This window comes from Magnolia sinica, chromosome 2 (assembly GCF_029962835.1).
Source record: "Magnolia sinica isolate HGM2019 chromosome 2, MsV1, whole genome shotgun sequence".
In the NCBI taxonomy this organism is placed as follows: Eukaryota; Viridiplantae; Streptophyta; class Magnoliopsida; order Magnoliales; family Magnoliaceae; genus Magnolia; species Magnolia sinica.
This window is the reverse complement of record NC_080574.1, coordinates 20,149,801-20,165,390: the sequence shown is the minus strand read 5'-3', so window position 1 is coordinate 20,165,390 and position 15,590 is coordinate 20,149,801. Positions and strand designations below refer to the sequence as shown.

At 38.2% G+C, this 15,590-nt stretch overlaps 1 protein-coding gene across 1 annotated transcript; it reads left to right on the top strand.

Moving 5' to 3' along the window:
- The first annotated feature begins 13,654 nt into the window (after positions 1–13,654).
- On the top strand, positions 13,655–14,656 carry LOC131227145 (NAC domain-containing protein 104-like). Its single transcript, XM_058222872.1, has 3 exons — positions 13,655–13,905; positions 14,002–14,267; positions 14,404–14,656. The coding sequence occupies exons 1-3, from the start codon at positions 13,749–13,751 to the stop codon at positions 14,551–14,553; spliced, it is 573 nt and encodes a 190-aa protein (XP_058078855.1). The 5' UTR covers positions 13,655–13,748; the 3' UTR covers positions 14,554–14,656.
- The last annotated feature ends 934 nt before the right edge of the window (positions 14,657–15,590 follow it).

Below are 15,590 nucleotides of genomic sequence, written 5' to 3'. Positions count from 1 at the left end.
ACCATACAGATGAGCCGTTCGCAAATGATGTGGCGCAGAAACGAGAAGGGGTCACCGAACCTGAATATAACCCACGTGAAATGTGATCAATATACTTGTCTAAAGACGAATTGGCAGCATTAGACCATTCCTGAATATATGATTTATTTGTTCAGATAGTTTGATTGACCTATAATGCATATTGGCATTGATTATGGGCTTTTAAACAATTGTTTAGATTTGTTTAATTGAGACATTGTGAGTCTATAATAAACATATTTATAGCAAGATGCTATAACAAATGAATGATGGTTGAGATTTATGTAATTTGAATGGTTACGAAGATTTATAAATGCTTGTTTGACTGATGCTAAGCGCTATGCATGTGTAATTGGAATTCTATAAAATTAGGTAGAACTTAGAATGAATGCAATTCTCACCTTTGATTAAACTGATCAACAGATGAATTTAGTACACTTTGTGTACAGAGTTACAAACTGAAACTCGAGTACGAAAGTGTGGCCACTCTCTACCAAAATTTTGGTACGTGACATGAATTGCATAAATTTTAATTATCAATCTTTAATTTTGGGGCGTCAAAGCCTTTAGCTGTCACGTCATAGGGCGGCTGGAGAGAAATTTTTCTGTAAGTTATAAATGTTTATTTTCCACTGGTTACAACTAATTATAGGAAAAATAATAATATTTCCACTAAAAAAATCTAACAGACCCTCGAGTTCCTCAACATATGTTGGAATTCCTTTCTAATGTCATATCAAATTTAAAAGATATGACTCTTCTACTAATTGCCTACTTAAAATTGTCAGTTATTAGCGTTATATACGTATCTGCTACAATCATACCTAATGAATCCACCTTATGAAATTTAAATTGTTTTAGTAATATGGTTGAGCCTCGCCATGAATATCAGGTAGCACAAAGAAACTGGATGGTCCATTCATTAGGTAGTCTGCACCTATACAGTCAGTTAGACCAACACTCAGACCCATACGTTGTCGGTTGTATCATGAGAGGACTGTGGCCTAACTTTTTCAAGGTGATCTTCTTTGTGGGGCCCACATTTTTCATGGCTCAGATGTCCTATTCGTGCTAACAGGAAGGATGGGCTTGCATGTGAAGTTCACATGCAATGGACTGGATGTGCTTGTTTTGTCAACGTGTTCATTTGGTAAGTTAATTGTGTGAGATAAAAATTCCAGGTAAAACATCTCTCTCTCTCTCTCTCTCTCTCTCTCTCTCTCTCATCAATTATAGAACTTTTCAATGGCTTAGATTGTCGTGGCTCGAATTTCCTTTCAATCAGACCATTGCCCACACCTTTACTGTTTTTATCAATCTCTTTAGATTCCAACCTCTGAAGTCCTCCTCACCCCCTAATCATAAAAGAAAACCCAGCATTAGCTTAAAATCCCAGAGTATGTAACAATCAACACGCATGCATGCAGACACTACACGTGTCATATATCTACCTTAATCCAAACTATTCATATGGTAGTCCAAATTGTAGATGGGGCCTAATCTAAAAAATCACATTGAACGGTCGATCTTAACACTTTGATGGGTGGCCATAAAATGAACGGTTGATTCAAATGACCCAACAGTCCAAGTTCAACAAACAAATTTCTGTTAGTGAGAAGATAGGATCATCCGTTGATCTAATTTTAGGGGCCACACAACATCTAAAGAGAGGCCGATAATATGACACTTGGACTGTAGATGTGCGCACGTGTATGGATCATCACACTCTATACCCTATATTTTTCTTTACACATACACCATATTTTTGGCTCTTTTTTTCAATAAAAATGCAGTGAAAGCATGCTAAAAAGTAGAACAAAGGGGTGAATGTACAAAAAAAAAAAAAAGAGGGTATAAATATCAGCTACATGTATAACATGTTCTGAATAATTACAAATGAGTGAACCTAACTTCTCAACTTAAAATAGAGAAAGAAAAAGAGAATGCAAGCAACCGCAGATAAGAAGATAAACTCTTTCAAGTCATCTTTTAAGAAGATAAGAAGCTTTCCATTGTAAAAAACATCATTTCTCACATCAATTTCCCAAAATAGTTGAATAGGGAGCATGGTTGCACGACACATCACAACCCTTTCTCCATCTCTAGCACAAGTCCATCATGGCTCTTTGGCGTTCATTAGGACACGTTCACGTGCAATGTTTACTCACCACCATTTTAATATCATTTTTATTACATCTATGTCTTATGTGCCACTCCCAATCTTTCATATAAAGCATCCCAATACTATAATGTAATTTTTTTTCCTTTACTAAAATCTGTGGGCCCGTATTACGTATTGCTTATGACCATCCAATGCATAGGTTGAGCGTTTTTTTTTTTTTTTCTTTTCATCCAATGCATAAGTACTCAATCTATGTATCTCTCCCAACACATTTATAAGCTCAAGATATGCTTAGATCAATGCATGCTTCTATCATCTCTGTTTAGCAAATCTTGACTATCCAAATCCGGAGGCCCACTTTGCGTCTGTTGTAGCTTGAGAACAATGGACAATAGATCATCTTGCCTGTGTTTTGGCCATAATTAAGATGGACAACAAAAAGAGAAATTTACGACTGTGGACCCACCTTTTATCTAGTGGTATTTACGAAGCAATACAAATTTAACATACGCACTTAGACCTCTTCGTACGGACACCGAATTTGAGGACGAAAATACCCCTGCCTTCCTCATGCTGGCGTGCAGAGACGAGCGCTGACGGACGGTCCGGCGATGGGAACTCAGGTGGGGCCCACTGTGATGTTTGTGAGAAATCCTCCCCGTCTAAGTTCATTCATAGGGTCACAAAGACCAGGATGAAGAGGAAAAACAAATTTCATAATGATCCAAAACTTCTGTAACCCCTAAAAGGGTTTCAATGGTAGACGTTCAATTTTCCACTGCCTTTTACAGTGTGGTCCACTTGATAGTCAGATCTATCTTATTTTTTGTCTCAAGCCTTAATATAAGCTCACCAAATAGATGGACGGTTTGGATATAACACAGACCTCGTGATGGGACCCACGAAAGCAACCTAGCAAAAAAAAAGAGCACAGATCGGCGGCAGTGCCGCGGTGTCTGGCAGATTTATTTATTATTATTATTATTATTATTATTTTTTTACGTAGAGAACTTTTTCTCTCTTACATTTTTTTCTAATGCATAATTATGTAAATATGTATATATAAGTATATAAAAATATTTTTCTATCTTTTAATTCATTTCTTTGTCTATTTGTTTAACAAGCATATCTCTTAAATTAGAATGTTTTTTTTTTTTCTTTTTTTTACACACGCACACACACGCCCATGCACTCACACTAGTAGAATTTCACCACGTATGGATACTTGAACGCTTGACCGGGTGTTGAAACTCCTAAGAGTCTACCACCCGAGCAAGAGTAAGAATCCTAAACTAGAATGATTTACTTGCAGGGAAAATTTTGGAAAAAATTTAGCTCATGGTGCAACCCATTAGATGACTGGCCTAGATCACCAAACCATGCGTCACAGTTGAATAAACTCAAGACCCGAGAGTACTATTCATATTATCTTGTCAACGATCATATCGTTCATCTCCAAGTTTTACTGTTGACTTTGATTTTTATGTTTATTTGAATAGGTAGGAAACCATTATGAACTCACAATTATACGGTTGATTGAAAATGTGAAAGCAATGAAGAAAATTAAAGAACACAATTATTTATGTAGTTTGTCATGAAAGTGATTATGAGATTATCAAGTGGAGTTAACCATATGAAGATTACGAGTAAAAGCTGTGAACACGTCATTTTTTGTGTTCTCAAACCCTATTTTAATTGGGAGCAGAAAGAAAGATTCAGACCCCAAAAACTCCAAAATAAAAGTTTCATCCAAACAAGGAAACTATATGGTTTATACATGACGAAATCACCCATAAAAATTAGTGAGGCAAGCATGAAAATGAGCAGGGCAAACATGAAAATTAGCGGGGCAAGCATAAAGATGAGCGGGGCAAGCATGAAAATCAGCGGGGCAAACTGAAATATGAGCGGGGCAAGCATGAAAATTAGTTGGGCAAACTAGAAAAACAGTGGGGCAAACTGAAATATGAGTGGGGCAAATTGAAGTATGAGCGGAGCAAACTAGAAAAACAGCGGGACAAATTAGAAAATCAGGGGGGAAACATGAAAATGAGCGAGGAAAACATGAAAATGAGCGAGAGAAACTAGAAAATCAGCGGGGGAAACATAAAAATGAGCGGAAAAAACTAGAAAATGAGTAGGGAAAACATGAAAATGAGCGGGGCAAATTAGAAAATGAGTGGGGGAAATATGAAAATGAGCGGGGCAAGCATGAAAAATGAGCGGGGCAATCATGAAAATGAGCGGGGTAAACATGAAAATGAGCGCGGCAAACTAGAAAATCAGCGGGGTAAACTAAAATATGAGCAGGGCAAACTAGAAAATGAGCGGGGCAAACATGAAAATGAGCGGGTCAAGTATATGAATCGTCATTTTTGTAAACACAATTTTGCTACTTGCCTGTGTCATATATAATTGCTACATCGGCATATGAATCGCCATGCTGACATTGTATAACAAGAAAGCCCATTTTCTCTTCTTTTTTTGTGTAACACTGACTAAAAAATGAAGAGAATTCTTCCACCGTACATGGCATAGCTGCACGACAATCCAAGCCATCTAAATTTGATTGAAATTGACCGCAACCTGATTAAAATTGACCGCGAAGTGAATGAAATGATAGATATCATCAACCAGCAAATGTTTCATATTCATCACCCCACCTTTGTAGCTTTCCTTCACACACGGATAAAAGTGATTGCTAAATGATGAAGATTTAATACATATCTTAGCTACCCAAATCATCCAATGACCCAACAGCAATGATAGAAGCCCAAAGAGCATTAGCTCTGCTTGCAAAAAGGAAGGAAGAAAAAAAAAATCCCTCAATTAAAGTAAGAATTAAAAAAGAGGAGTATTGTAGATCATACTTAGAATACAAGTCCACCCTACATTTAGTGTATATGCACATAAATCCTGACCTTCTAAATTGTGGGCCTCTTTTTGGATGGGAATTGCCCAAGATTGCACTTCTTAGATGGTCCCTCCATTCGATGGGGACCCACCAAATGGGTGGTTCTTATTTGTAGGAAAAGTAATGATCACATACAATCCATCGTTGCTTAGCTTAAGATACAACTAATCACATGTGCCAATATGTCATGTATAGGATATTTGAACCATGAAGAAATGTGACCCACCATGTAGGTCAACTGGCACAAAAATCAGCCCTGCTCATTTATCAGGTGGGCCAAATGAGTACATGGAAGCACACCATCAACATCTCTGATTTAAACTCTCTGTTTTTTTCATGCACAATGGCCTGGTTTTTTCACCAAATGATTCTTCAAGGTGAGTCCCTTCTTTAACATGACCCTCATGATCATGTCCCAGGTAGATGATAGGTTTACAGGTTAGATGGACTGTGTTATAAGCTATCCAACAACCGGTTGTAAGAGATCATTACTCTCAAAGAAATTGATGTTGAAAGTTCCAAATTCATCAACAAAATCAGATAGTTTGCCCCGCTCATATTTCAGTTTGCCCCACTATTTTTCTTGTTTGCCCCACTCATATTTCAGTTTGCCCCGCTGTTTTTCTAGTTTACCCCCTCATATTTCAGTTTGCCCCGCTCATATTTCAGTTTGCCTCGCCGTTTTTCTTGTTCGCCCCGCTCATATTTCAGTTTGCTCCGCTCATTTTCATAATTGCCCCGCTCATTTTTCATATTTGCCCCACTCATTTTCATGTTTTCCCTGCTGATTTTCTAGTTTGCCCTGCTCATTTTCATGTTTCCCCTGCTGATTTTCTAGTTTCCCCCGCTGATTTTTATGTTTCTCTCGCTGATTTTCTAGTTTCTCCCTCTCATTTTCATGTTTCCCCGCTCATTTTTTAGTTTGCCCTGCTCATATTTCAGTTTACCCCACTGTTTTTCTAGTTTGCCCTACTCATACTTCAGTTTGCTCCACTGTTTTTCTGGTTTGCCCTGCTATTGTTTTAGTTTGCCCCGCTCATACTTCAGTTTACCCCGCTGTTTTTCTAGCTTGCCCCACTTATTTTCATGCTTGCCCCACTCATTTTCACGCTTGCTCCGCTCATTTTCATGTTTGCCTCGCTCGGGTGGTAGACTATTAGGAGTTTCAACACCTGGTCAAGCATTCGAGTATCCATAGGTGGTGAAATTCCACTAGTGTGAGTGTGTGGGGGTGTGTGTAAAGAAAAAAAAATTATTCTAGTTTAAGAGATATGCTTGTTAAATACATAGACAAAAAAAATGAATTAAAAGGTAGGAAAATATTTTTATATACTTATATATACATATTTACATAATTATGTATTAGAGAAAAATTTAAGGGAGAAAAAGTTCTCCCTGTAATTAAAAAAAATAAAAAATAAAAAATCTGCTAGACTGCCACGGCAGCAGTCTGTAGATTTTTTTTTTCTATGTTGCTTTTGTGGGTCCCATCATGAGGTTTGTGTTATATCCAAACCGTCCATTTATTTGACGAGCTCATATTAAGGCTTGAGACGAAAAATAAGATAGATCTAACTATCAAGTGGACCACACTGTAAAAGGCAGTGGGGAATTGAACGTCTACCATTGAAACCCTTTTAGGGGTTACAGAAGTTTTGGATCATTATGAATTTTTTTTTTCCTCTTCATCCAGGTCTTTGTGACCCTATGAATGAACTTAGACGGGGAGGATTTCTCACAAACATCACAGTGGGCTCCACTTGAGTTTCTAATGGTTGACGCTCATTTAACACTGTTTCTTGTAATGTGGTACACTTAAGATTTGGATATACCTCATTTTTGGTCTCATACCATAAAATGATCTGGAAAAATATATGGACGGCATGGATGAAAAGAATACATCATGGTGGGGCCCACAGACCACCGACGATCCGCCATTGGCGGGTGGCAGGAGGAGTACCCAATCCGTTTCCTTGAAAAGGAGGGGTATTTTCGTCCTGGAATTTGTCGTCCGTACGAGGAGGTCTAAGTGTGTATGTTAAGTTTGTATTGCTTCAAGAATATCCAATGGTTAAAAGGTGGGGTCCACAGGCGTAAATTTCTCCAACAAAAAATGAAAAGAAAGAGGTCAATGATCTAATTCAAACAAATTAACGTCCATTAATGGAATAATTGTTGTACCTAATGGTTAGAAAATTGAAAAAAAAAAAAAAAAAAAAACCCAACTTCACTTGCTTGAGTTGATCCAACCATATTTCACCAAGACTCAAGAAATAATCAATCTAGTCACAACTCTATCAAAACTGAAGAGAAACTCAAATTGAATCGAAAAAATTCGACAAAGTCAACTTGACGGGACTAAACATTATTTGTATATTATTTATACTTTTGAATATTAAATACTACTTTCAAAAATTTTGAAAATTTCATGTAATGCTATAATAGTATCTTATTACTTTGACTTTAGTTGAGGGGTAGTTTTTTCGAATAACAACATTTTAAGGGCAAATTAATCTTTTCACTAATGTCTTCAAGGCACGGTATATAATTTATTTATTTATTTAAAGCTAGCAAAATGGAGAGGAAAGAAAAAGAGAGATATTATTATCATTTTTTTAAGGTAGAGAGGGTTTTCTTTTTTCAAAGGATTTCTTCTCATAAATTGACAAGGGGAGAGAAGATGTGCATGGGACGGTGTTTTGAAGGTTTCTTAGGCACATGATAAGAAAAGGGATAGACATGTTTCTTATATTTTCGTACATTTTTTTTCTTTTCGTATCTTTTCGTATCTTGTATTCTTTTTATTTGGTTAGTAGAATAATTTCTTAATAGTACTATTATTTTAGTTCTGATGTGACGAGTCAGATATATCTTGCATCTTATTCTCCACTTATTTTTACATGTACTGAAATCTATGATGATATTTATTCTAAGTTGCCTTTGCATGATTACTTAGACACGTAGTCAAAGTGCTTCTACAAGTGAGAGCTCAGTTCATCTCCCGATATGATGATGGTGAACTCCTCGGCTTCTGCTGCAATGTTATGACATGATTTTTGGAGAAACTCGTTCAAGTTTTTTGAGTTGACTTCATTCAATTGGGTTTCAAATTGAGTCTAATTGTGTTTTCAGACTGTGTAACCAACATGCAGTGCGGCTAAAAACGAGGGCACTGCAAAATATATGTGGGGCATATCATAATGTATGTGGCTTATACACACCGTCCATCCGTTATTTCACCTGAATTTAGGGCATGAAAAAAACAATGAGGAAGATTCAAAGCTCAAGTGGACCACACCACAGGAAAAAGAAAGTCGAACACCTACTGTTAAAAACTTCTTGGAGACACTATTTCCTTTAGTGTGGGCCACTTGAGTGTTGGATCTGTCTCATTTTTCTTTTCATGATTCAAAATGTTCTACGAAAGTAGATGGACGGAGCGGATATATCATATATATCATGGTGGGGCCCACACATTTAAACAAGTTCTTTTGCACCGGTTTTCAAGCAGATATACATGCTTTTTTCAAACAGTAAAAAAAAGAAGTAATAATTACTTATTTACATGGTACTTACCAGGGATTTGAAAAATCAAACAGGCCCTAGACAAAAGAAGGTTGCGTTATGAAAATATTCTTCCATAACTACTATTATTCTTTAACGAAATACCAACTTTACAATTTAAAAAATTAAAAAATAAAAATCTTCAAGGGTCAGATGGCCAAGAGACATTTCCATGGGCCCATCTAGGAACAAGACAAATATGTACATATCTATCACGTCCCCTTAAACCTAGCTTTACATAAAGCAAACTTTGAGTGGGGCCCACCCTCTCATGAATGATTAGATGATACTAATCCCCAGGCGCTTTCCATCACAAGAAAATTATAGAGGATAGCCCTCCTCCCAGGTTGATCGAAACGGCGCATGAACTAATGAACCTCCTTTCAATTGAAAATAACGGAGCCCATTTTGTCTGCACAGGTTCATTTGCACACTCTACACAGGCTTTCAGTTCTGATGAATCAGGTCCATAACTCAGTAATCCAGGCCATTGGTGTGTTGTGTCCCACCATCGATGGACTACAACCTCAAAATTATCCTTGATCAGAAAATATCGACCTTTTGATTTGAGTAAAGCCAAGTAAGCCAAGTAAAGCCATGATCTGTATTGAATTGAAATATTAGCCGCTGTGGAAGATTTTTGTGGTATGCTCCATCCACGGTCGAAGTCTATAGACCATTCATTGAGATTGCAAAACCATGGGTCCCACTTATTAAAAACTAAAGACCCGTGTATAACTTGCAAAGACGTGGGCCACTTTCTTTAGAAAGGTTGGAAAGATGGGAAGGAGTGTTGGTGGTGGGACATGGCCTTAGTTTGGAGGCATCCAAGTTCTCATCTTTTATTCCTTGGAAAGTGGAATGAAAGATGGGGAATTATTTATATGATGCCCCACCCGCGTCTTTGCATATTCTACTCGGGTTTTTAATTCTAAAAGGTGGGGTCCATCCTTCAGTAATCTTGATCGTTGGTTTATTGTGCTTGACCGTGGAGATGCAGTAACAGTTATAATATTTCAATTTATGGCCAGCATATATACATACATCAACATCTAGTCCCTGTAGGTAGAATATTTTTGAGGCGTGGTCCATCCACAGCTTACCCAACCAACCAATGGCTTGGATTAAATACCATAGTCCCTATTTATCATAAATGAAAGCCTGAGTATGATGTGTAAAGATAGGAGTCGCGTGACTCACGCTTCCTCAGGAAAGATAGGATTTTATAATGAAAGTCCATACAATGCTCGAACCGAGTGCTTGTACTTCCTATTAATATAGTGCTGTAAGATTTCAGACTGTACAAGTGGGCCATGGTTTGATGACCCGAACCATTGTTAAATGATAGGACCCACCTATCGAATATTTTGCCTTTAATTTCTTCTTTGATTGAATAACTGTTGCTATGTTTTGTTCCTACTTAATAGTGTACTTTCTGGCTCCTATCCAAGAAACAGGAATTGTTTTTAGTGGATCAGTCCATCCATCATGACACACATCATATCAACGGTTTGGATCACTAAACAGAACATTACATAGCTCTTGTACACTATCTTTGTCCTTGTCTCTTTTGTGGTTTCTTCGCATTTTAATTTCAATTTGACGAGTACGTAAATGAGTATTCAGCACAAGTAACTGTAGGGCCCACTGTGCATGGTATATATGTATGACATCCAACCGTCCAACTGGGTCTCCCGATCAGAAAAATCGCCGCCGCCGCCCACCAATTATGCCAATCTAGTCATCAGGTGGGCAACATCCCACCCAAAACACATTATTAAATTTTATAGGCACATGAATAGGCTTTAGACGTGTCAGAATAAGTTGTAGGTATAGATGGATACGTTTCACACGCATATGACTATTTTTTTTTTAATATTTTTTTTGGTTAAGCATATTTTACTGCAATTACATAGCATTCAACCTCTTTTTTCTTAATGATACATTTTGTAGGAAGAGCTATAAAATCAAAATTTCTAAATTTTTGCTAAGAGAAAAAAATAAAAATAGAACTTTAAATGGGATAACCTCCAATCCGGGTAAGCAATGATGTCCTGTTGACCTTCATTTTAAAAGTACTTATGCCTATCTTTGGCACACTTACATGAGTCAATAAGATGACACCACATGTCGGCATCACACGTTAATTGATTGGTGAAATTCTACTTGTACCCTCCATTTTTTCCATGCAATCTGGCGCGACCATATCAAACGAGCTCTGAATATGCTGCATGGCAACTGTGTCATGTGTGTTGTAAATCAACTTCAAGATGAATTAAAGACATGTGCATTAGAAATAATATTAAATGTTAGAATTCTATAAAAAGTATTCTATACAAAATTAAGAGTCTCATTAAAGCAAACTCACTCTCTCATTATTAAATATCAGAATCTCATTAAATGTGATCTATATATATCTAACATTAAATGTTAGAGCTAGCCTTGCAAGCAACTCTTTACCAATGAAATCCACACATGCGAGAGCCTCTCTTGTACATGCGACAACATGCGATATGTTACGCATACATGAAAAAATTAAAGAGATTCGCATAGCCGAATGTCTAGATCCTTCACGATGTTGAAGACTATGCAGGGACATCACTTCCTAGAAGTGCATATACACAACACTCCACGAAGAGCTCTAGGCCTCACGTGTTATTATAATCAAGCATGTACAATTTTATTTTTTTCATCCATAATGGACGTTTATCTTTTTATTTATTTATTTTAGTTTATTTTTAGTCAATTACTACTTATAGTATAGGGCTCCTAGTTTTTAGTTCTTAGTTCTTAGTTTATCCTTCTACACTTTATTCACGACATCCTTATGAATTGCATGAAAAATCGCTCAATTTCGAACGAAATACCACGGGACTTTCTTGCTACATATTAGGTGATTTTGTCGACCATATTGTCACGAAGTTTGGTCTACACGAGATAAAAAGGTGATAGCCGAGTCACAATCGTCTTGCTACATGCTCATATTCGATTAAGCTCACAAACAAATTTCAACCTCATTGTGAAGCTTGGTTCCGATTGAGCACACAAATAAATTGCCAAAGATCTACCTTTTATCGGTCGTCTCACCACGATGTCTAATTCTAACCAAGCACTGACTAGACGACTATCCAACACATCACGATTGTTCCGCTACAAAGCTCAGTCTCGATTAGGCAATGAACGGATTGTCGTTATTGTAAACATCATTTATAGAAAAACATTTTTGACTCATATTTTCTTTCTTTATTTTTATTATTAGACTACGGTAGTGAATAGGGGTGTACACGAACTGAGCTAGCTCGGTTAGCGTGCTTGACTCAACTTGGAAAAGCTCAATTTGACCGGTTAGAAGCGGAGTTCGAGCCGAGTCGAGCAGATTTTTTGAGCTCGAAAATGAGTTCGAGCCGAGTTTGAGCTGGCCCTAGCTCGACTCGACTCGACTCGGATCGAATCCAGCTCAAATCGAACTCGGATTGAACCAGTTCAGTGACTCGGTTACTTTGCCATTGATGTTGCTCACCAAGTGTTTGATAAAATGGATCAAGTAAGACCGCTGGCACCAGCTTTCAATCGAATGAATAGCGACGAGGAGGATGCGAAGAAGCGACCATCACCTAAAAAGCTCTGAAAGCAGTGTTACATACTCTGTTGTGGTTGTTGCGCAGCTACAACACTAATTCTTGCCATAGTAATCTTGGTGTTGGCTCTAACTGTTTTCAGAGTAAGAGACCCTGATATGACATTGAATTCCATTATCATCAATAGGATGAAATTCAACATAGAAACTGCTACAAATCTATCCATCAACATGACACTTAAGGCTGATGTCTCCATAAAGAACCCCAACATCGCTTCCTTCAAATTTGGCAATAGCACCCACCCTTATCTCTTACCGTGGCACGCAAGTAGGCTAGGCCTACTCTCCTGCTGGGAAGGCATCGGCAAAGCGCACGCTACTTTGCCAAGAGGGATTTTGAAGGTGCAGTCCAGGTGTTTGTGGAAATGCCTCAATGGTGAACTTGGCTTGATCTTGGCTCGAACTCGGCTTGAGTTGGCTCGAGCTACTGACTGAACTGAGCTGAGCTGGCCAGTCAGGCTCGAGGATCGAGCTGAGCCAAGTTCAAGCTGAGGTCAACCAGTGGCCGAGCCGAGTCGAGCTGATGGTAGCTTGACTCGGTTCGACTCGATTTACACCCCTAGTAGTGAATCACACTAAAAGAAAAGGTTCTTAAGTCCATAAACTTATGTCTATTGTCATAAGACAATAAAAACTCATTTAAAAATATTAGCCTCATTTCCTTTCACAAATAACTTAAACGGAGTGCAATATTAGTGATTAAGATGAGCCTCGACCTTTGATCCCAGTCTCCAAACTGTCCACCTCAGTGAAGGAGACACCAACAATTCGATCAACACTTGAGTTAGGCAAGCAAACAGTAACCCGCATACTTTACCTACACATAAGCAATCAATTCAACACTCGTGTACAAATGTGGCCTAGTTTGATTGAATTGGCAGCACCAACAAGATAGTTCACACTATGAATTGGGTCACAGCCTAAACCATTTTGATGGGACGATCCTGACCACCCCATCAGTAGTTTGGATACTTCATAGTGCATAAATTGAAGTGGGGCCTATGGTTCAGTGATCCAGACCATTGATTTGAAGGTTCTCATCATATTTTGGTGTCCCCGAAAAACCCATAGTGGAAAATCCTACCCACTTGTACTTTTTAATTGTGTATCATTAGTCCATGGTTAGGAACTAGGGGCCATTCATATCAATGGTCTGGATTACTGAATCCTGGCCCACCGGTGCAGGGTAATCAATCTATAGACGTCCTTATGCATCATTGAACTACAATTCCTATCTATATAATATAATTATAAAACCCGTTCCCTCCAACACTGACAAAATCCCGTTGAAGGTATTTTTTTTCAATTATCAAAAGTTCCGTTACCCGCCGCCTTCTATATCCCACCACCCAACACTCCATTCGTTATCAAACCATCTTCTCAATCACGTCAAACCTCTCTCTCTCTCTATAAATACAAAACACACCCAGCTACCATTCCTCAATTCATTTCTCTTCATTGATTCCCACTTCTTCCTTTCTTATCACATCTAAATGAGCTCTATCAACCTCCCTCCTGGTTTCCGATTCCACCCCAACGATGAAGAGCTCATCGTTCATTTCCTCTACCGCAAGGCGGCCCGCTTACCTTGCCACCCCGACATCATCCCCGACATCGAGCTCTACCGCTATGATCCATGGGAACTCAATGGTTAGAAAGCTATGGTCACACCACATTTTTTTAGTGGACAACGTTCTTTCTTGTAGTAAATAATTTTCTCTCTCTTTCTTTCTTATATGGCTGTAGGCAAAGCATTGGAAGGAGAAAACCAATGGTATTTTTTCAGCCATAGAACACAAAACCCAGCCACAGCCAATGGTTATTGGAAGCCAATAGGTGTGGATGACACAATCACTAGTGGTAGTAGGACAGTTGGAATGAAGAAATCTCTAATCTTCTACGTCGGTGAATCTCCATTTGGGATTAAAACCAATTGGGTAATGCATGAGTTTCATCTCTTGGATTGTGCTACTAGTAGTAAATCTTCAAAGAAGAGAGGAAAGCCCAAAACAGTAAGTGATCCATCTTCATGTGGGTACCCACATGTTTATAACCAATAGTCCATCTCCATGTGGGTACCCACATGTTTATAACCAATACCAATAACTCATTTTCTTGTAATCTTTCTCACAATTCGATGTTTTTCAGGTTTCGAAAGATTGGATCCTGTGCCGAGTGCATGAGAGAGATAGCGGTTCGCAATCGAGCTTCTGCGATGAGGGGACAGAGCTTTCATGCTTGGATGAGGTTTTCTTGTCGTTAGACGATGATCTCGATGAGATTAGTTTGCCGAATTAGATAGAAAAGAAAAAAGAGATCTGAAAATGTAACTATACTCCTTAATGAAAGTGTAACATTTTTATGCTCTTATAATAACAATATATCATGTGTTTTGTTGAAATTAGATGATCTTTCAAATGTTTTTTTTTTTTTTTTTTCTGAAATGGCTTCTTAAGTTGAGATCACATAAAGCACGTGAGTTGGTTATTGGATGGGGAGTATAAGGTGGGGAGAGTGGAGCCCAAACAGCACTGTTGTGTAGGCAAGCCTTTTTTTTTTTTTTTTTTAACTTGCCTTCTGATGATCTTGGTGGTTGTCTTGAGTGACAATGCAATGCTCCTTTTCTTTCCTTTTTAAATGGGTGGCTGCTTGCACAAGCATTGCATCATGCATGTGGTCATCAGCAGGAGAAGTGTGTCACACGTGCATGTGCACTCGTGTGAGGCGTACTCGTTTGGGTCTTTTTTTTTATATATATCATAAACACGGAAGTGGATTGGCTGGTGTACCGCACACCACCGATGTGGCTGTGTTGACGTCACCAAGTTCTGTGGGTCCCATCATGAGGTATGAATTATATCCAAACCGTCCGTACACTTTGTGAGCTCGTATTTATACTTGAGCCAAAAAATAAGAAAGATCCAAAATTCAAGTGGACCACACTGTAAAAGGCAATAGAGGATTGAATGTATGCCATTGAAACCCTTATGGAGTCACAGAAATTTTGGATCGATATGATATTTGTTTTTTCTCTTCATCCAGGTCTGTGTGACCTTGTGAATAAATTAGATGGAAAGTAAACGTTATGGTGGGGCTACTAATTTTGTAACGGTGAAAATCATTGTCCCCACTTCTATTTGTGGTGTGGTTCACTTAAGCCTCTGAAATTACTCATTTTTGGGATCAGGGTGTAAAATGATCTCGCCAAATGGATGAACGGTGTAGATATGATAAATACATCATTGTGTGGCCCATGTAACTTTGATCTCCTTTGAACCGTTCGTACAAACTCGGAGCTTGCTGGTGTGTGGTACACCAGCCAATCCTCTTCCCAT

What these genes read in the sequence shown, in the direction of transcription:
- LOC131227145 (XM_058222872.1), top strand. Translation starts at nt 13,749, where the DNA reads ATGAGCTCTATCAACCTCCCTCCTGGTTTCCGATTCCACCCCAACGAT. An exon ending in TGATCCATGGGAACTCAATG is followed by an intron (nt 13,906 to 14,001) that starts GTTAGAAAGCTA and finishes ATATGGCTGTAG; the next exon opens with GCAAAGCATTGGAAGGAGAA. An exon ending in AGAGAGGAAAGCCCAAAACA is followed by an intron (nt 14,268 to 14,403) that starts GTAAGTGATCCA and finishes GATGTTTTTCAG; the next exon opens with GTTTCGAAAGATTGGATCCT.